General features: G+C 38.2%; 2 protein-coding genes across 10 annotated transcripts in view; both read left to right on the top strand.

Moving 5' to 3' along the window:
• Positions 1-13,852, top strand: part of tcf12 (transcription factor 12) — a 79,127-nt gene extending 65,275 nt beyond the window's left edge. For 2 of the 6 annotated variants that reach the window (XM_061743728.1, XM_061743697.1), the window contains 8 exons: positions 2,053-2,126; positions 4,851-4,922; positions 5,363-5,548; positions 8,326-8,428; positions 8,522-8,669; positions 9,574-9,803; positions 10,483-10,636; positions 10,932-13,852. In XM_061743728.1, coding sequence (XP_061599712.1) covers positions 2,053-2,126; positions 4,851-4,922; positions 5,363-5,548; positions 8,326-8,428; positions 8,522-8,669; positions 9,574-9,803; positions 10,483-10,625 — 956 coding nt within the window. In that variant the 3' untranslated portion in view covers positions 10,626-10,636; positions 10,932-13,852. The remainder of the gene's footprint in view (positions 1-2,052; positions 2,127-4,850; positions 4,923-5,362; positions 5,549-8,325; positions 8,429-8,521; positions 8,670-9,573; positions 9,804-10,482; positions 10,637-10,931) is intronic. The other 4 variants (XM_061743703.1, XM_061743711.1, XM_061743736.1 and 1 more) reach the window with 4 other exon arrangements.
• Positions 13,853-21,006: 7,154 nt separating this feature from the next.
• The window catches only part of cgnl1 (cingulin-like 1), a 33,084-nt gene continuing 29,070 nt past the window's right edge, over positions 21,007-25,020 (top strand). For 3 of the 4 annotated variants that reach the window (XM_061743680.1, XM_061743687.1, XM_061743661.1), the window contains exon 1: positions 21,007-21,165. The gene's annotated coding sequence lies outside the window, so the exon portion shown is untranslated. Of the gene's footprint in view, positions 21,234-25,020 lie in introns of all 4 variants that reach the window. The other variant, XM_061743671.1, reaches the window with a different exon arrangement.

Raw genomic sequence — 25,020 nt, 5'->3', positions numbered from 1 at the left:
ATTAATGGACCTCTGATTATAAATAAGAAGAAACATAAAACACTAAAGCAAAATGTATACATCTGGGACTGTGAAGAGAGGATATTGTTTTGGTAATAATTCGCCCTCATTATACTTATGGGACGAGAAAGAGAACAGTACTAAGAAATTGGCCCAAAATTTAGCTCGCTGTTGATGTTGGTCGCAAAATCCATTCATCATTGGGATTACACCAATATACAGCACATTACTCAAGACTGGCTTGTTCAATTAGCCCTCTCTGGAGCGTATGGGAAACAGAGCCTCGGGCTAATTTTTCATATCCGCCAGCTAGCGGGGGCTCGTGTGGAACTCTTCTCTCACTCACCTGGGAGAAAGCCGAGACAGAGCAAAGACTTTTTTTTTAGTTCCTTCCCTTTTAAGTCTGGTAATTAAACACTGCATTTTCAAAGACTGACTGTGTGGAAAAACATGGAAACTCTAGAACAGAAGATGACAAAAGTGTGGTTAGACAGATGAATTCATGGAAAATGGTGTAAGGAGTTTCATGAACTTGAGGGAGGTGTGAAGGTTGTTTTTTTCCTTTTTTTTGTATCTTACTGTAATTTTTATTGCATTATTAACCTATAGCGTTACTTTTAGTTGGTAATTATACATTATAGTTGTTTATTATCCATTATTACCACTTTTCTGTCTGACAATCCTCATTTGTAATAAAAAACAAAAATTGAATGATGAAAAAAAAAAAGGCACTGTGCTGCACCCCACCATACTTCCTGAGTTACTATTTTAATTAAGATTGGAAAGAAAATGGATCAGTAATTTCCCAGGCCTTTTCCATCGTCCTGCTCTGCATTTGTTTTTTTTTACCTTATAAGAACGAAAGGATACCACACAAAGTTAAATTCCAGATTTATATGAAATGGCAGATAATTGAAGCAAAAGTCTCCTTTTGTGACTTGTACAACAAAAGACTCCATTTTGACGTATGTAGGTTGGGCTTGGCAACCTTCCACCGTGATAGACACCAAAAAAAGGCCAAAGCGTTCTGAGCTGGAGAGAAGCTTAACCTGAAAAACACCCAGAAAGGTTCATCATTGTGAAAATCCATGTGATTGTATTATAATCTATTGTCTCATGTTATACACGACAATCAGATCAGATTACTTGTATAATTACACTTCAGTATTAAAAAAAAAAAAAAAAAAAGGTAAGGGGGGGTAGAAATGCAGTGTGCTTGATTCGTCTCCCTGTATCGGCCCATTGATTAACTATTTGGCTCACATATACATACAGAATCCAGTACAAACCTTTTTTTCTCAGCCAAAGCAAATTTGTAATCTCTTGTGCAGACTATTACTCCATATTGGGATCATGTGATAAATTTTCTTTTTTTGTAGTTTTTTTACAGAGGCGGAAAGTTCCAAAGATCCTAATCAGGTTGATTGTCAATAAAGCAATCCTGGTGTGATAGTTGCAGTCGTTAAAGCTGTAAAATACTTAAAGGGAACTGGCTCGGAGACCGACGTCTCAGGAATGCAAACTAATGTAAGGGAAAAGCTTAAACTAGATTGAGCTGAGATACTTGACATATTTCTAAATCATCAAGAACCCTGATAAAGACCATGTCCTGAAATATTTTGAAACCTCTACAATGCTTTGAGAGATTATGTATGAGATTATGTCAGAAGTTTAAAATCAGGTGTTCGTTGAACCCTCGGCTGGATTAAATGTCAGAATGCAGTTCAGCAATCAGGGAGTGAATCAATTACTACTACTACTGTCAGACGCTTTTAGACGCTACTACTACATGTTAGACGCTTTTATCCTAAGCGACTTACATTTGAGAGAACAACACAAGCAAGACAGAAATTGAGTCTTGAAAGATAAAAATGTCTTTTGAAGACAAAAACCCCCTACTGTAAATCAGGATGCCAGTGTGTTATGAGTGTGTTATCGTGTGTGTCAGTTATCTTTTGTGTCTTTACTACCTAATCCAAAAGACCGTTTGAAATGAGACCTAATCAGAGGATTAGTAACACTGACACTGTAATACTTTTCTTTTCTTTCAAGGAACCAACCAGTGGCCCCGCTCAGGCGGACAGACTCCCTCTTCTCCAAATTATGAAAACTCCCTTCACTCACTGGTAAGTTCCCCATCCACATCATCCTCCGCTGAGTGAGTGATGTGACGGATGCTCATTTTAGATAATCTGAAGGTCTGAGCTAGCATTACAGGGAGATTCCTGTCTGACAAATGTTTTGCTGAGGAAGGTGGGGGTTGCAGGATAACCAAACTGAACAATACTTGTCCCTTGGGGCTTGCCATCTGTCCTCTATTCGTGGGCCAGGACAGGGATGACAGTGGGGGGATGGGGTGAGTTAAGCGGTCTGGCGTTGCACGCGCGCGTGTGGGTGAGGGTGAGGGTGTGGGTGTGGGTGTGTGTATGGGGGTGGGGGGTGGCAGCTGTTTGCTGAAACACTTCTCCAGAATTCCTTCGCTGCCATGCGACCAGAGCTAAGGATATCATTTCACCCAGACTTACTGCATGCTCCGCATGCCATTGATTTACTTTCTATGCTGTAAAATTAAATACATTTGTATTTGTGGTAGAAAAAAATGTATGCGATTTCATTCATTGTGAAGGCCATTCTGATTAACAATTTTTTTCTACTTTTGTTCTCAGTGATTTATCAACGATGGAATAATACATGTTAATGATGAAAAAGTAACTTACATTTGTGTTTTTTTATTGTGCGTACATGCAAAATGACTGTGAAAATATTTGTTCACTTTTTAGGTGGTTTTATGAAGTGAAAGTGTTTTGTGTGAAATGTTTGGCACAAGAAAAGTACCTTTCTTAATTAAAGTTCTATGTTCAGGATTCAAACTTCTTAAAAAAATGCAATATTTACATAAATAGTAATCACTTTGTTATTGACGAATAACTAGGGTTTAAAGTTGATTCTTAATTTTTTTTTAGGATCATATCCTTGTTTGTTGGTTCATGATCACAGTATGTATAAGCTACAGGTGATCAGTGACAAGCCTCTAGTTTGTCATGTAATGCAGCCCAGTCAAAAAAATTCATTACACATGTATGTATGTATTTATATTTATATATATATGGCATGAGAGTGCTGCTTAATATTTTCCTTTTATTGTTCAGTTTCTTCGATGACTTCAGGCGTTTGTAGATTAGAACCCGGTATTATCCCTGGATGATGAAGTGCATGTTTAACGTGTGCTGGGCAATGTAAATGCAAGGCATGTTATTGCCTCTCCGGTGCCTGAAGCTGAGTTGAGGGGAGGGAACACGACTTGGGAGGGGTTATAGAGAGGTACTATATAACATGAAAGCCCGCTATCTGTTTAGTTGGCCTCTGGCTTCACCAACATCAGAAGAGCTGGTTGATGCAGGAGATGAAGCGGGTGGCGTGTCCATGCTGAATAACAATGGGATTTGTGTAGCGACTTTGCCCAAATTTTGTTGCACTAATATGACCAGCAGTGTCCCACTGCCACTCCTGCTGTTCTGTTGAGTAACTCCTTTCTGAGGCTCTTCAGTTTGTTAATTACCAGGGTTTCTATCTTGCAGTCTGTCATTTAAGTAGATTCATGACATCAACGGCTCTGGGGATGATCAACAAATCCCACCCAGGACCCGCCACCCCGCGTCAATTCCGTTGACATTAGTCCTGGCCTGCCATTAACCGCACCGTCAGAGGCGGGTTACTCGCGGGGCCGGCTCATCACACCTCCCCGTGTCAGTTCATGTAAAACCCACAGGCGACACACAAGAACCGAGTGTTAAATGCGGGGTATCCGCCAGTGTAATAGGGGCTTGTGTGAGATCTCACTTTTGATGTAGCTGTCTTGCTAGAATATATCTAATAACTGTATGTGGAGATGATGTTCAACTTTTCCATGTAGAAGTTTTATCTCTAGATGCTAACTGAATACAATAAGTGGTGCATGTGTGCTTTGTTATATCATCTGAAAATTAGCTGCTTATGATGCAGTGTCCTTAAAAGAGATTCATTTATATTTGTATGTGTTTTACAGCATGACATGAAGTATAGTGGGATATGCTTTTAAAATCTTTTTTTTCTCTGACTGTCAAACATTATTACCTAAAAAAGTTATTAGATGTATGGAATCTGTGTGAAAAGATGTGTTAAAAAGAAATAATTTGTACTTTGTGAAAGTCTACAAAAATAAGAGAGGTTGAGCCTTTAACAGTTTGTCCAAGAATACCTGAACTGTTTATGTTCATCAGTACTTAAGGAGACATTACAGTCTGAATAAATGACTCCACTGGCAGGCGGTGAAGGGAAGCATGTCCATGAGTGTGTTTGAGCAAAGGCGCTAATCAAACTTGCCTGGTAGTTGAGTCAAATCTTTGAGGAACTTTGGAAAATCCCTCAAGCTTTAGGAAGCAGTGATGAAGAGAGCTTCAACTCTAGGATAAGATTATGATAGAAAAACAGACCTGCCAATAGTACCGTAGTTTACAGTATACTAGACTATATAGAAAAATATCAGTAAATATATTTAGTCCAATAGATAAATAAAATATGAAAAGGGAAGGATGTGAAACTTGTGAAGTGAGTTTAGTAAAGAAACGTGTGCATTGTAGTTAACACAAAATAGAGGATATGACCAGTTTTCCAGTAGGGACTATTAAAAAAGCAACCATAAAAACATTTTCCTGTTTGCAAAGTGAAATGTCAGCAGCTGTATGCTTCCATCTAAATCCTTTTCTTCTCATCTGCACGACTCCACAAAGACAACTTTTATCTTCAGTGTGTTTGTAGTATTTATAAACTGAATCTCATAATTCTGTCTTATTTGTATTTGACTTTGCCAGAAAAACAGAGTTCATCAGCAGTTACATGAGCATCTCCAGGATGCCATGTCTTTCTTAAAGGATGTTTGCGAGGTACTTTCTAGATAGTCTTCACTCATTATGTGTTTCATACATCTATGCATTCCCTGTTTTGTTTTCTTGCAAAAATTCAACCACATTCATCATAGTCAAATGCAGTTTCATTTTTATATCTTTGTTACTTTATTATCAGCCATTTCAGCTTACAGTAATCAGCTTAGATTCGGATGTTGAGTTTTTACACAAATTGTTAACCGGAAATGCTGCCTAAATTACTAAGTTAAAAACAATAAATTGCATTTGTTGCCTTTCATGACTAAAGCTGAAATGGCTCAGTTGAACTTTCACGTGAATTGCTTTCTTTATCTTGTGTTTCAGATATTATTTTTCAAGCCCACATCATACAATCACTGTTTTCAATTTTTGTCCTAATGTGCTTATACTAAGCTGCTCTGTCCTTCTTTTCTTTTTCCCTTTTCGCATGGCCTTTGCAGTCTCGAATGGAGGATCGTCTGGACAGACTGGATGATGCAATCCTTGTTCTGAGGAACCATGCAGTTGGATCTACCGCCAGTCTGCCCAGCGACATACACAGTCTGCTGGGACAGGCACAAAATGGTCCAATAACAGGACCAAACTTTCCTGCCTCAGCACTGGTTTCAAGTCGGACTGCAGCAATGGTATGTTAACTTGATATAAATATGTATGATGTATTTTGTCAAAAAACAAACAAAACCAAAAGAATCACTACACTACAGGCTCAGCCACCTGTTTGAAACTGGTGCACATTGTGTAAAAACTAGACGTTTTCCACTGATGAACAGTCTAATTTATACTAACATTTTTTCCATAAGTGTAATGCCTGGCCTAAAGCTCACCCTCCTCTTGAGAGCGGCTGTATACACAAGGGTGAAAGGAAAATGAGAAAAACAGGCACAATGAAACAAAGTTGTGCTTTGGTGTGCAATGTGTTTGTGTGTTGCACTCCTTTTAGAGTAGAAGCTGCTTGAAGAGCAGGAATGCAGGTCTCAGTATAAATCAGGATATATTTACTCATCCTCAGTCCGAGGTATTCCACATCACGGAGCCAAGAAATTTGAAGACATCTACTGTGGATATTAAAATGAGGCAGCTGTCCAGCTGTAACCCAGAGGTGTTTGGAATTAGTTTGGGTCACACGCTGATACGTCTTTTTTCTTTTTAAACTGTTTTTGAACTTTGCTTAACATGGATAATGTTCTGAAATGTGTTATATGTATGTATGTATGTATGTATGTATGTATGTATGTATGTATGTATGTATGTATGTGTGTGTGTGTGTGTGTGTGTGTGTGTGTGTGTGTGTGTGTGTGTGTGTGTGTGTATATATATATATATATATACGTGTGTGTGTGTGTGTGTGTGGGTTACATATTTAAAGTCCTGTTACTTTAATAGAAATAAGATCCTCCATTGATTATCAAATTTAAAATATGATTTATCAGGTTTTTTCTATGGACAAGGCAATATATTTTGTGTCTGCCAAACTGTCTTTGCTTTTATCATCAAGACCTTTTTAAATTGACAAATGGTGAGATCATATATCTCACTCATAGATTCATATGGATCTATTTCTTTTGCTTACAATTCATTTTAAATTAGTTTTAGTCTGTTTTATGGTGTTTTTATCGCGATGCTGAAGACGTTGAGTAGCTGTTTTGCCCCTCAGCAAGAATTATTTTTCTGCGGTTGTCAGAAGGGCTCAGTGTGATGTAATTGTTAGAGAGAAATGCCTTGTGGCGGGGATGTTGACCCACTGCAACAGTGAGATAGAACATACTGTGTCTTCACTAGCACAGCACTTCCTGTGTGGGAATATGTCCCTTCAGACAGAGCTGAACAGCCTCGACACAACACACCCACAGGCTTTTTAGTCCGGCTGACACCCTGCCATCAACCCCCTTCCACCCCTTTTCATCATTTTTTTTTTTTTTTTTTAAACAACCCAGGAAATCTGAAACGGTGTCTGAACCCACGGCCTCCACCCAAAAGGAGGCCCTCAGCTGTATGGTAATTAGGCTCAGACATGAAAATGGCAGCGTTATTTTCTCGCCAGAGCCCCAACTTCCCTCCTCCTCCTCCAGACAAAGAGTTGTTTGGACACCTGTTGGGGACGCAGCGAGGATTAGTGTAGTGCTGAGGAAGGGGAGGTCCTCCAAGTGGTGGGGTTAACAGAGGCCAATAGTGACTGGGGATCACATTCCAGCAGAAAAGAGGGAGATACTCTCCACCCTGACTGATAGTTATTCTGCCTCCATCAAACCAAATAGCTTTACAGTATGTGGTAAAGGAAGGACTTTCTCCGCCACGACATGGTGGGAGTTGATCATTTTTATCTTATGAATGTGAACAAAATAACAAATATTTGGTTAAACTGTAGTGAGTGTTTAGTTTGAAAAGAAAGAGACATATCTTCAGTTGTGAAGACTCACTAAGCTTAGTTTGAGAATCTTTCAGCAAGTAGTGGCACAAAATAGACGTATTCTACTTCAATGGAAGGACCCAAAACCTCCATCTCCCAACTCTTAATTGAAAGACCTGATGTCATTTTTATATTTAGAGAAAATTAAATACGGTATTAAGGGTTGCTATGATAGGTTTTCTTATATTTGGGAACATATTCTTTCTTTTGTTAATTCTTTGGCATCCTTGGAAGATTAATTTAATCTGATTTAACTTAATTACAGGGAAGTATGATATTGCTAACCATGTCTAATTTTTTTTTAGGGTTCCTCTTATTATTATTTATTTATTTATCTTATTTTGTTTTCTTAATTTATTTAAATTTTTTTTTTTGTTGCAGCTGTTTTGCGTGTCCTGTATTTTAGTTTATTACTTTATTTTTCCTATTATTATTGTCTTCAGTCAGAGTTTGATTGGTAATCGGTACTTACTTTGGGACCTGTTTATAATTACGTATTTTACATTGTGTGTGTTTTGGGGTGTTTTTTATATATATATATTTTTTTTTTTGCGTGTATGGTAAAATATAAAACGGGGTATTCTGTCGAACTCTTTACGAGAAATGTTTATTGTGTAATATAATTTACATGGATTACCCAATAAAGAAACATGTTTAAAAAAAGTAGTGGCACAAAATATATAAGCAGCCTTTATATTCCTTAAATTGTTAATCCTTAAGCAATATAAAACAGATCAGCAAACTATCCCTGAAGTAGTCCAGTGATGTTTAGCTTTTCATCTGGAAAGTAACTGCTTCATGCACCATTGTATCAGGTATTCAAAGGCCATTTACTGTCACTACAAGTGGGATTAACTTGTGTTATTTTTTTCTGTTTAGAGCCAAACGAGCGTCCGTTTGACTTAAGTTGTACTTGATGAGAAGTATTGTTCTATGTGGTCTCTCCAGAGGCTGTCTGCTTCCTCGCCTCTCACGTCCTTCCTGTCTGTGTTGTAGCAGGGTGGTGACGACGCTGCCAGCCTGAACAACAGCCATGGTCTTCCCAGCGCTGGCTCGACATCCAGCACAGAACTAAACCACCAAGTGGAGGCGTTCAGAGGTCTGCTCATCTCCGCTGCGATTGCATTTGCATAGATGAAGTGGATGAGTGTATGCATGATGTTTTACATTCATGTTTACTTACTGGAAGCAGGTTTTATTTCAGGGCTGTCGGGTCAGGTCCCCTCCACCTTGGAGCTGAAGGTTGAGAAACAGGAAAAGGATGACATGCATGACAGCCTCTCCATCGATGCCAGGTCAGATGACGAGAGTCACACACCCAGACCAGGCCGAGGCACAAGGTAGGCCATTTCAGTTCTAAATATTGCTCAAAATCTTGTCTCAGGAGGAAAATATTTTGGAATTCAAACAAAGGAAAAATCAATTGAACTGAAAAGCAATAAACCATAGGCCTTGTTCTTTTGAAATGTCTTTAAACGTACTTTTTTGAGATAGCAGTAGAAGAAGTGCTCCATTATAGTATAGGTGCAAAGCAAATAAGTCTTACACTGAGAAGAGGATAATCTAATTTTAGCTTGTTCTTGGTTTTTAAATAAGATGATATTTGGCCGAGCCTCTGTCTTAAGCCAGCTCAGTGAGTTGTGGTCTGATTTTGACATAAAATAATTTAATCTCAGCTCAGCTTTATTTATAGAGCACTTTTAAAGCACAAGTGGACCAAAAGTGAAGCTTAAAAAGACACAAGCATAGAAATAAAACAAAATGTGAATGGGTTTTCACATAAATATTTAAAGATTGAGCCACTTTATAGATGAGTTGGCCCTCTGGAGCCACAGTGAAAGGTAATTTGTCTCGGAGCCACTGTAGTAGCAAGTAGGGCTGAATTGTATTTTAAATAGATGTGTTGTCACTGTTATTAATCCATTTAGCTTCAGTTAAATAACTGACATTCATTATAAACTGTGGTTGTGAAGATTTTTGAAGTATTTTATTGAAACTGTTCACCTGGCTTGTACAACATCTAAATATATTTTAAGCACCTATTTTGAATTTTGTTAAGCCAGTGCTGTTGGTGTATTGGAGGGCGCTTATAATCGGGATCGTTTAGGTACTAAAGAGAGAGGCTGGTTCATTATTCTGGTTTTAAGGAAATTTTTTTTTTTTTGCCAAAAAGAGGTAAAATACTTTGCTTTTACCTTGAAGACAATCTTGACTTCGGGTGGGTTTCTTATCTCCTTCACATAGCATTACTGAAGATGAAGATCTGAATCCAGAGCAGAAAGCTGAACGCGAGCGTGAGAGGAGAATGGCTAACAATGCCCGTGAACGCCTGAGGGTGCGCGACATAAATGAGGCCTTCAAAGAGCTGGGTCGCATGTGCCAGCTGCACCTGAAGAGCGAGAAGCCCCAGACTAAACTGCTCATCCTGCATCAGGCTGTGGCTGTGATTCTGAGCTTAGAGCAGCAAGTCAGAGGTCAGTGTCACAGCATTCCTGCCCAAATACAGATTCTTGAAATATGAGTTAAAATATTGGATTTCCAGTATAGTTTTTCTATGGCTAATGTCAATTATTTCAAACAAAAATAAAATTATTGGCCAACTTATTTATTAATATACCTATAATATCATCACTGCGTTGTGTGTTGGTATATTTGCATATGTATATATTAACATGTGTCCAAAACATGCATGACAACTGTTATGGTAGAAAAAAGCTTGAAAATAAGCTTTGAATACTGTACAGTATTTAAAATAACACTAGTTACTAGTTAGCTGTAATTGTTAATTCAGTTACTACCAGAAAGTAATTAAATAATTTTACAAGTTGAAGTAGTTACTCATGATTGTTCAGGTCTGGAATAATTCATTTAATGTTTTCACATCATATTGCTCCAAGTTGTAATTCAATGTAATGCCACATTCAGAGAGAATATTGGGAATATGGTGTTATGAAAAAAGGAAATGCTGTAACAAGAACTCAATTCTGATTTACATTGAGCTAATTCACATCTCACAACTGTGAAATGTAGTGGGACAAATGATCGCACTAACAGTACAAAACAGTACACCATTTCTTGTTTCCTGTAATGTATTCGGTAGATCTGATCAAAATCAGTCAGAAAATTTAGATGTCAGTGTCTTTTAACCCACAGAGCGGAATTTGAACCCCAAAGCAGCCTGCCTTAAGAGACGGGAGGAGGAAAAACGGTCTGGGAGCTCCAGTGACGCCCAACAAGCTCACACAGGAGTCCACCCAGGCCTGACCGACACATCCAACCCCATGGGCCACCTCTGAGCAGAACAAAGGTACTTGCACCTAAAAAATCACAACTAACTGTTATTCAAATCTCAGGATTAATTATGACTATATGAAAACAAAGAAAAACATTTTAAAGAACAGTAACAAAAAAAAAGAGTTTTTGATGACAAAGAAATTGCATATCGTCACTAACTTGTATTAGTCAACCAATCCAGTTATTTTGACTATCTCTGTTTACTTCAAGGAAATTAGAAGAACATTTCTAAAAACAGAGGACTTATTTTGTTTCCAGTGTCACCATTAAACTGATTTTCACTTCTGTTTCTCCATTCCTCTCTGCAGATCAGAGTAATGCAGGTGATTTCTGTCCCGTTTGAGAGGGTGACCTTGCTTCCCAGTGACAGACAGGACTCACAGTTTGTGACACCAGTTTGGAGAAGACAGACCACTTGAAGCAAACCTAGTTCAACACAATCCAATCCTAAAATTGAAGACAGGTCTCAGGGGGTGTCCAGCGCCCTGAGACCAGTTTCCATCTGCAAATTTCTCCCCACAAGAAAAAAAAAAACAAAGAAAAGAAAAACCTCAGCACATATCACTGTCTGCAAGAAGTGTGTTGCTTCTGAACAATCAGAGACTTCGCAATCTCCTCCAGCCGTATGTGGAAATTGCTTTGTGCCTAAACTGAATTGACGAATGCATTGTAACAGCAATTGTTTCTGTTTGTCTATTTTTTTTCCTATTTATTATGTTATTGAACTATAAAGTGTATGTCTAAAGGGAAGGTTAGGTAAACTCAAAGAGAAGCATTCAGCTTTTCAGTTGATATACAGTTTGCCAGTGTCACCATTAAACTGAGCACTCCACCCAACCCTAGTAAGTCTTTGGCAAGTCCGAGATGAAGGGATGAAGGGAAAAGATTTGGGCTCCGAGAGGACTGAGATTAATTTAGTTTAGAGTGATATTTATATCTAACAGAAAATCATCGATAGCTGATAGAACTAATAAGACTGATACATCCCTTTTTTTTTTTTTTTTAAAGAGGTTATATTATTTATATTTATACATACTTCATTCTACCAATTACCCCCAATTACAGCAAAAACTACCTAATGTTTGTTTCCATGAGTTTCTATGTGAGTGAGTGTAGCAAATAAAAAAAAGATAATATAAGGAAAGAAAGAAGCCCAATTCCATTAGCTTCAAGAATAATTTTAAAACAGGTGACACAAGAATGGCAAACTGTAATTTTACTGAAAGCCCAGATTTAGTTGTGCTTTTTCTTTTTTCCTCAGTAGTGACAGTAAAAACACAAAGAGCAAGCTATTTGCGGACCTTAGCATTCCCTGCATATTTGTAGTGTCTTAACTAAAGGAAGAGGGGACGTCACTGCCCTGTCGTTCCTTTGCCATATAGTGTTAATCTCCTGACGGTTACATCTTCCTGATGTCATTACAGGGGTGGCTTTTGTGGGTTTTTTATGTTTGTTTTGTTTGCCACCAGCTAATCCGAGATTGCTTAACGAAGATGTAGTTAAAAATATTAACATAAAAAAAAAAAAAAACATAAAACGACGACCACAGTTTCTTCTGGCCTGATGAACATATCAGTTTTCCTACTTTTAATGTTTCGATCGCAGTTATTCAGAGAAATGTTCAGTTATTCATGTTTGTATTGTAACACATCCTTTCTTTTTGACTTCCAGCATTATAATGTTCATTTTCTGTCAGTAGAGAGAACATGTTAATTTTTCAGCGACTGATTTGATCAGAGCCATGATGCACTTGATTCACTCGACCAGGCTAGACATTTCTTGGATTTTATTGAATATCATTGAACTGTAATGCAATAATGAACAAAAAGCAGTTAACAGGATTCATTTACATTTCAAAATGTTGTTCATGTTTATATTTTGTTTTCCCTATCAGTGTGCATGCTTTTGTCTGTCCTTTTTATAAAAAAAATCTTTGGTCTTAAGACTTGCTTTGTATTCCATATATTTCTTTGTATATTGTGTTCTTTCATTACTCACACCTTAAGGCTGACACGTTCAATATGAGTATTCTGTACAATAAAGGGACTTCAATTATAGTATAGGATGCCACAACAAGAGTTAACATTCAATATGATTGAAGTAACGACTTTATTTTCATGAGGGAAAAGGAAAAAACAACAACATCCAGGTTCTGTGTATTCTGACTGAATGCCTTGTTCTTCATTTCAGTATTTCATGATCTTGTATTCATGTTGACAGACTTCATTTGAGGGTATAATGTCACTTTCAGCTCTGTTCCTTTCATTTGTTGTTTTTCTTGCTCTTACTTCTTTCTTTCTCTCTATTTTTTTTTCTTTTTTATGCTTCTCTGTTTGCCAAGTTAGACTTTGCTGTATTCCCAGATGCTCTCCCTTGTATAATATATGACGAAAGAAATCAAATGGAAAAAGAAAAAAAAAAACATTTGGCTTATTTTTCACTGTAGTTAGTCTTTTATACAATAATACTGTAAGAATATTTCTTGAATTCTAAATATTACTCTTTCTAGATTTTTGAAAGCAAAAGTTTTGAGTAAAAAGTTTCTTACTTTATTTTACTATATTAGATAGTAAAATGTACGGTTATTTACCATAACATGTCCATTATTACAAGAACTTTACAAACTGCATCTCCAAGACGCAGCTGATCTTTTGCTTGTAGTCTAGTTCTTCAAAAGGCTTCGCTCGAGCTCCAGATTACTAAAACGGTGGCTTCCGTTGTGCGCTTCACTCTCCATTAATGATTGATCAAAGATTTGTTCTTGTGTCAAATACAAAGTGTTGTTGATGCGCATAAAAAAAACTAAACAAAATAAGACAAAAAAAATTCAGCAGCAAGAATTTGAATTTTCTGTCTTTTTCAGCAGAAAAACAAAATGTATATAACATTTATGTTGCAATAAATGTGCCATCCTTTTTTAAACTCAATTGTATGTGCATTTATTTCTCTCTCTGGACAAACATCTTTCTTTTTACTTTCCATACTTGCATTTTTTGCCACTACATCAAATTTTGTTTTTGTGAAAACACAAAGGAACGATGAAGTAGGATGAGCTCTGAGATTTATTTACTCTTTGTTATTGTTTTTGGAGACATTTCTACAGTGGATTTAGGCCAAATAATTGTTTTATAGTATGTAACTTTTTTCCCCAAAAAATAATACCAGTGGACCATTGTAGTATGTATGAAAATTACTATGAATATATGTTTCTATTTTTAATAAAGTGTGATAGCAGCATCCTGCACATGTGCTGTGGTTCTGCTTTTTCTTTACAATTAGATTTAGGTAGGATGAGGAGATATTTCTTGTATGAAAGCATGGATGTTTATGAACACAGAAAAATAATTTGCATTTATTTATTCAACAATGGCATACATTTGTAGCATCCCTTTTTTTAAGGCAAGTTTATTTCTATAGTACCATTCAACAACAAACTTACAAAGACATTAAAACAAATAAAAAGCATGATTTAAAATTGAACAAAAAAGAACAATAGATAAAAATCAGATCAAATCAGTAGTTAAAATATGATAATGTTTCTAAACAAGTTTGAAAGTAACAGTGCAGGTTTAGAGCTTTACTCAAATGCAGCTGAGAACAGGTGAGTCTTCAACCTGGATTTAAATAAATGTTTCAGCTGATGGCTTTCTGGGAGTTTGTTCCAGACATCTTGAGCTTAGAAGCTGAATGCAGCTTCTCCATGTCTGGCTCTGACTGGGAACTGATAAAAGACCGGGTCCAGATAACCTGAGGGGTCTGGAAGGTCCATACTTGAGCTTTATAGGCCAGCATCAGAAATGTAAAGTCTATCCTCTGATGAACAGGCAGACAGTGTAAAGACCTCAGAGCTGGACTGATGTGGTCCACTTTTTTTGGTCTTAGTGAGGACTCGAGCAGAAAAGTTCTGAATGAGCTCCAGTTGTCTAAATTACTTTTTAGGTAAACCTGTAAAGATGCTCTTACAATAATCAAGCCTACTAAAGATGAATGGATGGACTAGATTGTCCAGGTCTTGTTGGGACATCAGATCTTTTAACCTTGATATATTATTAAGGTGATAGTAGGCTGACTTTGTTTTTAACCTTAATGCGTTTTTTCCTAATTTAAATCCAAGTCCATCACGACACCCAGATTTCTGGCCTGGTTGGGGTTTTTTAGGTGTATAGATAGAACCTCTATGGTAACGTGTAATCGTTTCTCTTTGGCTCCAAAGACAATTACCTCAGTTTTGTTATTATTTAACTGGAAAAAGTTCAGACACATCCAGTCATTAATCTCTTCAATGCATTTACCAAGAGTCTGTGTAGGGCCGACATGTTTCCACAGTCAGTATTCAGACATGTCATTAAAAACTTTAGTTAGAGCAGTCTCAGTGCTGTGGTGCTGTCTGAAACCTGACTGGAAGACAGAGCAGTTGTTTTGTGTTAAAAAGTTATTTAGCTGTTAAAAAAACGCTTTTTCAACGATCTTCGTAAATTGGAGATTTGAGACAGGCCTTTAGTTGTTCATTTGTGTCTTGTCAAGATTGTCCTTTTTCAGCAGAGATGTAATTACAGCTGTTTTAAGAGGCTCCGGAAACACACCCTACATGTAGGGAAAGTTCAGGATTAGTAACAGGTCTGACTGCAAAATCTTTGAGACCTTTTTGAAAAACCTGTTAGCAGGATGTCTAAACAGCAAGAGGAGGAATTCAGCTGACTTAAGATGGGTTGAAACTGTTTCATGGTGTTTGAACCGGTTTTTGGCGGGCATGGTACATATGCTGAACCTGCTGCTGATGTACCAACTACTTTTCTAATATTTTGGATTTTGTCTGTGAAGAAAAAGTCATGGCAGGCCACGGTGGAATAAAGTTCACTTGCCACTGACAACGGAGGGTTTGTTAGCCTGTCAACTGTAGTAAATAAGGTCCGAGCATTATGACTTATGATTATGTTTTTGGTGATGATGTCAGAGAAGAAGGACTTCTTCGCATTCCTCAGTTGTAAGTTATAAGAGTGAAGTTCCTCTTTATAGATGACATAATTAACCTGGAGGTTTTTTTTTCCTCATCTGCGCTCAGCTTTCCAGCTTTGACATTTTAGCATTGAAGCTACTGATAAGCTCATTGACTGAACCCCCGGACAGGGCAGGTGTTGGTTAAAGATCCCACTGCTGTTTTCAGTTACAGTATAGACCATCATGAGACATTTGTGTGCACTGAAATCGTACTCTCAAAGAAAACACAAGAGTCATCAGACAGGCCCACATCAGACACAGTGACCTTTGAACAAAAAATGTTTCAAAATATAGAATACACAATCTTTTCAAAACACCCAATAGATTTTTTTTTAATGATTTCAATTTTTTTTCCTTTAGTCCCTTCGTCCTGAGGGGTTGTCCACATGGATGTTAAAATCACTAACAATAATTACATGGTCAAAATCAATACAGATCATAGACAGCAGTTCACTGAGGTTGTCAAAAAAGTCTTGGGGGGCCTGTAAACATTCAGAAACAGGATTCTTGATGAGGCCTTTCGCTGCACAGCCACGTTTTCATAAGACTGAAAACTTCCAAGGGTTAACTGCTTACATTGAAATGATTCATTAAATAAGACTGCAACCGCCTCCGCTCTCTTGCTCACTCTGGCTTTATCCTTGAAATCAGTCTCTAGCTTTATTTTTCACTGTTTGTGCCAAAGCTGTCCTTTTAGCAGAACGCTGAACCCCACCCTGCCCCCTTGGTCCCCAGCCACTGAAGGGCTCACAAGCCAGTGTTCTCATGGTCCCAAACCTGCTTTAATGAGGATGGCTGTGTCAGCCAGGGCATCCAACAAAAACAAAAAAACCCAACGCCAAATTATGACGAGGACATCATGGCCCTCTCTGGAGACCTTTAAATAAGCAAAAATCCCAAAGAAGGTGTTTTTGATTTGCACTGTGTAAATGCATAAAAAAAGCAAGATGAACTGATATGACAATGAGGCGGTCATTATGAAAAACCCAGAGTTCTGAATAAATGTTTGTGGTTAAAGTGGCTTTCTGTGACCTTTCTGTGACCTTTTCTGTGTCTTCTACTAGTGCTGTGACTTAATGAATCCCACAATGTGGGATGCAGCACTGATCCTGGCAGACTATTGTGCTGTAAATCTCAGGAGCCATACATCTGTGAGGAATTATCCTCATGCAGATTTAAGCATGACAGTATTCATCACATCCTTAGAGGACCGATCCCAGTTCAGCTTGGGGGGGAGTTAGTGCTGACTGCTCTTTCTGCCTGCAATGGGCTCTGAGAGGTCCAACGTAAATCTTAGCTGTCATCTTGCGATATTCCTTGCAGGAATAAGCAGACGTGCAAGTGTGGTGGGTGTGCATGTTTTCTGTGGGAGTAAGACCACCATGTCTGAAAGCTGACTTCCTGTCAAGGCTGCTGGCGGAGCCAGCTCACAGAAGGTCCTTGGCTCACATCCTTGAAAATGGACCAAAGAGCCTGCTGCTCCTTCTGCTCCATCCATGAGATCATCCGCTTCTCTCCTACTTTCAGAAGCCGAGAGAAGCCAAACGTGCATCTTGCCCTCCTGTCTGTGCTTCAGTTTCTGATCCCAGATCGTCAGGAGGATTCACGTCTCAGCGTAGTTGATAGAAGTTTGTCATGTTGAGCTCACATGGCACAAAAACCTCACTTGGGTGAGACAGGGGAGTTAACTGTCAACTTTGAATGTTCGATGTATCAAAAAAAATAAACTAAACATCTACTCCCATTTGGAGTTATCTTGTTGTCAGAAAGAATGTATGATGGATCCCAGTAAATATACTGCTGATTCTGTTAAATACACATCTAAACATCTAAACATACAAAGCAGCATAGCAGCATATAGATCAAATATGAAAATTAAAGGTTGTCTTCACATACATCCATGTTTTCCTTTACTCCTACTTTACTGGTTTATCTGTGTATACATAGGAAGCATAACAGGTTGCTAGAGGTGGAGAAAGTATCTACGTAAGCATTATCATGAAAATATACAATATAAGCTTCCAGTGTATACAAAGACCCCTTTCATTTTTGAGTGCATTATTGGGCTTTCACTCATAAAATAATTTTAAATCAGGATTTTATTTTTATATTTAGTTACTTTTTAGCTCAATGTAACCAGTCCCACTGCAGTAAATGATTATTTATTTTTACAATTAATTTATTTGCTGTTTATTCTCTTCATCAATTGGTTATTTGTAAAATTGCTGTAAATTGCTATCTTAAGTAATAGATATATTATAAAGGTATCTTTAGTGAACCCTTCATGTGAGAAATCCCCCCAGCATCCCAGCGTGGAAGCTACTCTGCAGAAACGGATTAAAATCCCTGCAAGCAGTCGACCAGGTGATCCTGAATAAGTTAAGCCCTCTCTTTAGTTATCCTGCTATAAAGCCTAGATGACTTGGGGGACCTCCCATGATGCACCGAGTGTCTCTCTTCACTCTGCCCTCTTTATTCTTATTGTACACTATTACTCCTATCAACAACTTTGTTTTTTGTTATTTTATTTTCCCTGGCCTTGTGTTATGGTGTTTGGTTGTATCTGAGTCCTGCCCTCTCAGGCCCTAATCAATCCCAGCAGATGGCCAGAACATCTGAGGGACGTCAGCAGTAGCTCCTTTGGGCCCTGTGGGTTATGGGTTGGGGTCTCTGAGGATTGAGATTATGTCCCACAGAGCCCATCAGCTCCGGACTGATTGCTATATGGAGTTAAAAGACCAATGGAACACTTCTGAATCTTTTCTGTGCTCTTTGACCACGTCCAAAAATAGATATATACTGTATATAGACAAAATAAGCAAAGGAGCTTTCAGTGAAGGGTTTTATTGCCGCCATGGCTGATCTTCTTCTTAATCACAAAGAAAATATTAAATCTGGCTAAACATGTGGACCTCCGAAATGTGTGTCAGCAAGGCTGAGGTGTCCCTGGAAAGCCTGCAATCCTTCTTACTGTATAATTGGGATAAGACTGGGCAGTGGACTGAGCATGCCCAGAGGTCCCAGCTGTGGCACCTCAGCAGAGAACAGAGCTTTCATTGTGTGCCTCTGTAACCCAGCACAGAGCTCAGATTAAAGGCTGTAGTACCGCACAGTCTCTGCAGACACAAATATAAACAGCAAGTCACTACAAAGGCAAGGAAACAGCTGGGTCTCCACTTTAATGCAGTTTACACTACACTGGCAACCCTTTACAATATACATTCAAGTAGGAAGGACAAACATTAGATGATTTCAGTGTTGCTACTTTGAGAATTGATAGTCAAATTCAAGTATCTGTTTCTCAAGGGTTTATCTGATTTTTAGGAATATACTGGACCTTGAAACATTATAAGATATTTACGAAAAAACATAGATAAAAAGGACACACATTCAAATCAGTAAGATCACACTTAATTATTTATTTATGGATGCAAAATAATCCTGCACTGTAACTGTGTCTGTGGGTTTTTTTATTCTTTATTTTTTAGAAAAAGTGTTTGAGTTCAATCCAAACCTTGAGCTAATTCTTATTTAACCAGTCCTTAGTAAAATTATATTTGTGCTCTTTTTTTATGTGGACATCTACTTCACAGAAAAATGTCCTGATGTTTTCAGATGTCTTGTATATTTCATAACCATTCAAGCAATGATTGCAAGCAGCCCTGGTCCAGGAAGAACAACAACAAAGACGATCCAAGCCATAATACTACCTTCACCATGCGTCAGAGGATAAGGTTACTGTGTTGGATTGCACAGTTTTTTTTCTTCCTTTAAACCAGGGAGCCTATTTTGGTCTCATCTATCCACCACACATTTCCAACAGCTCTCTTGTTTTCTTTAGCAAACTGCAGATGGGCAGCAATGTTCTTTTGGGAAACCGGTGGCCTTCTCCTTGCAGTCCTGCACATTTTCTTCCTCTTTCCTGTGTGGGAAAGTCGATGAGTGCATAGACAGCCATCTCCAATCAGTTCACTTTTTGTTAAACTTTTGGCAACAAACTGGTCTCCTGGAGCCACTTTTGAGTCTACTCCCTCGCACATTCAGAAACATGCAGCTCTGGCATGCACTTTATTACGTTTCAGGAATGAGTATCTTTCACAAATTCATATCCTATTTTAGTGGTTAAGTGATTAATTCAGTGGGTAGTACACTGAAGTGCTCCTGTTTGAAATGCAAGCTGAATATCATCCACAGAGCACCTGCAGCTTCACTCACACTGACTGTAATCCTGCTCTTGCTGTCACTTGCTAAAGACCATCCTGGGTGTTATTCATCACTGTTCAGCGTGGCTCCTTTAGTCCAACACTTCCCACACAAACGCTATAGCCAAAAACAACAACAACAACTTTTTACTGAGTTCAATGTTAATTTTTTCTAACATATCTTCTCAGAACTACTTTTATTCCGAACTTTCCCCGTTTTATTAACCGGTGTTGATCAGGTACTCATTAACTGGCGGATTTCAAATGTAACTGTCTGGCCACTAGATGTCGCTCTAGGTTATAAAAGACAACCCATTAAGATTAAATTATATAACGTGCTGATAATTGTTTTAATTTCGAAAACACGAATCATTTTTTTTTAAATCTTTTGAAAGTATATTAAATTGTTCACTAAACTAGCGTAATGTACCAAAAATAAACTACTACGATTAATAATAATAATAATAATAATGATAATTAATGAGCAGCATGTTTTCTCAAATTATTTCTAAAACATTTCAACGTATCAAAGTGTCTTGCCACATTTGAAATGATGGCAAAAAAGGTGAATATTTACCACATATGCCTTATTTGCCACAGGAAAATACCAATTATATCGGGTTTTTTTTTTCGTTTTTTTTTTTTAGTTTAGTTTAGTTTAGTTTATTTCGGTAATGTCATGATATCACAAAAAAGTATAAAAATAAGACAAACTTCAAAAGAGCTTTTACAAAATTAAAAATGACAACAAGGAACCAAATACACTGTTCAAAGAAAACATTACAAAAAAGTTACCAATATAATAACATCTAGACCGAAAAAGGTGTAGGGTGAAGCAAAGCTTATTCATTGCCTACCATCAAAGGGATTATTTAAAGTAATGAAATAAAAGCTTTCACGAATATATATATATAAATAGTGAGCTGATAATGATAATGTACTTAATTATTTTGAAAAAAAAGCTGTCCGGCCTGGGTTAAGGCTGATTTATGGTCCCGTGTTACACCAACGCAGAGCTTACGGCGTAGGGTACGCGGGACACGCACCGTACGGTGCGCGTCGCCGCGTACCCTACGCCGTACCCTACGGCGTAGGCTCTGCGTCGATTTAACGCGGGTGGGCTGTTTCTTCTGCAGCCTGTCTGAGGAGGCGGAGCGGCAGGAGGGTTGGACGTCCCCCTGAAGCGGCTCTCCTTCACACCCAGGACACTTACAGGGGAGCAATTAAGTTAGTAAAGTGTTGGCGCGGGCACTTTGTTCACTAGTTTGACCCTCAAACAACTCCAAACTTTTCAAACCCGCGACAAGGACACGAGAGAGAGAGAGAGAGAAATACGACGCCGGTGAGTAAACAGCGCTGAACCGCACCGCTGTTAAAACAGCTGGTAACAACACAACCACAGGGACAAAAGTGAGTTTCTTCACAAAAAAGGACGGATAATGTACCATATCTTTAATTAATTAAATAGTTTTTTTGTGAGGTAACCAGTCTATTACTGAGCAGTAAATCGAGGGCTGATGGCGCTTTTCCACCTGTTGCGTTGAGCATCAAAATGTTGGGAAACTAAATCTCACCGCACTTTCTTCACTTTAGCTGCTAGGGTTGATGAGTGGGTTAACATCTCCTGCTGCACCCCCAGTCCAGTTACATAACTTTACCAGATGAACTCAGGGGCGTCAATTGGGTATGGCAAGGTATGGCAGCCGCCACACCTATTATTCTATTACTTAATACATATAGAATAACTACAAATGCAAATCAGAACAACATGATCGATTTCACTATTATTATACACTGCAAAAACTCAAAATCTTAACAAGAATATTTGTCTTATTTCTAGTTAAAATGTCAAATTTTTAGTCAAAAAAAAATGTAATTAAATTTAAAACAAGAGTCATCACCAGAAAAATTACTTATTTGACCATTTTCACCTGTTTCAAGTAGATTTTCACTTAAAATAAGTGGAAAAATCTGCCAGTGGAACAAGATTTTTTTGCTTGTAATGAGAAGATAGGCCTACATCTTGTTCCACTGGCAGATTTTTCTACTTATTTTAAGTGAAAATTTACTTGAAACAGGTGAAAATGGTCACATGGTAACAAGTTATTTTTCTGGTGATGACTCTTGTTTTAAGTGTAATGAGATTTTTTTTTACTAAAAATGAGACATTTTAACTAGAAATAAGACAAATATTCCTGCTAAGTTTGAGTTTTTGCAGTGAGCGAGACTGCATTTGAAAAAGTTCCAATTTTCTTGACCACACAGATAAGCTACATATCAGACTTCTGTATTGAGTATTTGCTGGATGTGTTGATTGATACTCTAGTTAAGTTCTGTGACTCGTAACCTTGCCAAAACTTAGCTTCCACTGAATTGACGCCACTGTATGAACTCCTCCCAACCATGTAAAGCTGTGTGCCTGACAAAGTGATTTTGTTAACTTACATTTCACTGAACATTTACTCTTTCACCCAGCTGTTCTTGTCTGCGGCCCCTGAGGCGCAACGCATGATAAACACAGTCAATGAGATTTCAGCAAATCTGACAACAAAACAGAATATATATATATATATATTTTTTTTTTTTTACAAAGAATAACATTTTTCTAATTTGGTGTTGCATTGTTGTTTGTTTTTATTTTGATGGAGCTGTAGTATAAAAAGTAGTAAGTCCTGTTTTGTTTTGCTCTCTGATGATGAAGTGTTGTTTCTTCTGGTTTTCTGAAATGTCTCACATACTTTCATTGTGATTACTGAAATGTAGCTGCAATTACTCCCCATATTGTGGTCATGGGTTGCTGTTGCTGTTGCTGTTGATGCAGTGTAAGGACCCGGTGACACATGAAACTAATCACCTCACAGGACCAGATAAGAATCTGCTGTTAAATCTCTCAGGCGTCCCCTCTGCACAGATCAAAGCCTGGGCCGTGACATCCCAACATGTGCTTAGGACTGCTGACCTCTTTTCTCTGCAGTACCAGGGTCAGGGAAGGCAACTTTGCAGTAGAAAAACACAATAAAAGGAAGAAATATTGCACCCTTGTTGGAGCCCTCATGTATCGCTGGCATGTAACCGAGCATGAAAAGAACTATTGTGTTACTTTAGGTTCATTCTGTTCATTCTGTCTTGGACAGCCGTACTGGTTGGGACAGTTCCACTTACATAGCTTTTTTCCTCTCACCTGTGCATATTGAAGTGTGTGAATTTAACTAATACTTGCTTATTGAAGTCAGTTTAATTGATGATGTGTCTGCATGGTGGGAATGAGAGGAAAACACTCAGCTTTCTGCTGAGCCGAACCACTAAAAAGTATGTTTGGTTCTGGTTCTGTTCAGGCTTCCATCAGAATGTCAGATCTGCCTTCTGCTTAGTGCCAGTGATGTTTTATATCCCTGACCACACATCACGAGTGTTGTTCTGCTCTTCAGCATTTTCATTAACACCTGTTTCCTCGCTTTACTTTAAGGACTTCTGCCTCTCCTCCGTATTTCTCTGTGACCCCTTTCTAAAGGCTCTTTTTGTTATGTTTAGCAGCACTTTCAGGCCACTTCTGATCCAGGGCTTGTTACTGGGGGAGCACTATCTGGGTGGGGGAGCCGGGGTGGCGTATGGGCCTTTTCACCAAAGTACTTTTTTACTACCAGTTTCCTGACAGTCAGCCATGAAGAAATAGCTGATTCAGAGCTATGAATACTGAGGCCACTTCGGCCAACGAAACCCTGTTGGTCTAGATGTAGGAACTGGTTATGTTGGGGCTAAGGAGCTGGAATTTTGTATCCAACCAAAACATCTTCATTGCTTCTAGTGAGTCACAACTGTGTCATGCATGGAGAAAAGAAAGTAATAAAAAAGGAATAACCACGATGATCAAGCGGCTTGTGCTCCCAAGATGACTATCCCCTTGCACTATTGCTCAAAATGCCAAAGAGATTTAATGGCGCAACTAAATACCAATCACTCTGACTAAAACATTTGTATCTGTTTCATTAAAAAGAAAGGAAGAGGAAGTACTCTACTCTTTTAACTGAATTACTCAAAAGAAAATCATTTTTAAAAACTGCTTTAGCATGAAAGTCAAATGAAAGCAGCAGTGCATCAACGAGTTTCAATACTTTAAAATAAACAATTGGCATATGTTAACATTGCTGCACAAAGCTACTTTCACAGTGTTTGTTGTAACCCACAGGCATTTATGGATACCTGTAAAAACAACAGTTGTAATTACTGTTTGTAGCAGTGTTCATTAATACCAATCAGCATTCTGAAAAGAGGGTCAACATAGGAATGCGCATTTACAAACACCATCAGTTTACGACACCCGTTATAAATGCAGTCTGCCATAGTAAGACACTGTTTTTGTGGGAAAAGAAGATGACGATTGTGATTTGCCTACTTTGTGCAATGTGGCCCTCTAAAGAAGAACAACGCCACTCATTGAAAAGAGAAACGGAAACAATGTTGGATGAGACAAATGAGAACAATGATATGGCTCTGTGTAAACAAAAGTATCAGTTCTTAAAGTTTCGCAAAGTTTAACAGGATCAGGCTTTGGCACCAGGTTCAAATATGTCTAAGAGGTGTAACAGAAGTTTCATATGTATTCTGTCACAGGCATGACATTGATATAATCTCCATGTGGTCACAGAGGGCATCCCAGTCGTTCAGCAGCCTGCAAAGTTCCTTCAGCTTTCTGGAACTTTCTCCTCAGCTGTTTTGTTCACATGTTGCCTCTGAACAATGCGTTTGTAGGTGGAGGTGGGAAGAGGCTGACTGACCAGCTTTTTCTGATTTGGATGGGGAGAGGAGTTGTATGCATTTCAAATATTTGCATAGAAAAAATCCAGCATTTTATTTCACTGGAGAGTAGTTTTTGATAAACTGGTGGAGGGTTGGAAGTATAACAAAGAGAGAGGCTGCCATGAATGCACTGGGGTGTTCATAGTCTAGTAGTAGCTTGTGGTGGGATACGCTACCATCAAAATACCACAGATGAACTCTCTTAGTAGATAATATGACCTCAAACTCAGAGCTTATAAGGCTCATGTCTGGGGTGAAGAGGAACTAAACCACACTGCCTGCTGGTAACAAGCAGTGCAACTCTACTACCTTTACTTTTGCCACTTGGCGTTTCTATCCACCTGTACTGTCTGAAAGGTGGGTGGTGAGGCATTGAGGTTGGAAATGTGCTCCTGCCGCC

This window comes from Cololabis saira, chromosome 2 (genome assembly GCF_033807715.1).
Source record: "Cololabis saira isolate AMF1-May2022 chromosome 2, fColSai1.1, whole genome shotgun sequence".
NCBI lineage: Eukaryota > Metazoa > Chordata > Actinopteri > Beloniformes > Belonidae > Cololabis > Cololabis saira.
Note: the sequence above shows the minus strand (reverse complement) of the source record. Positions and strands in the feature narration are given on the sequence as shown.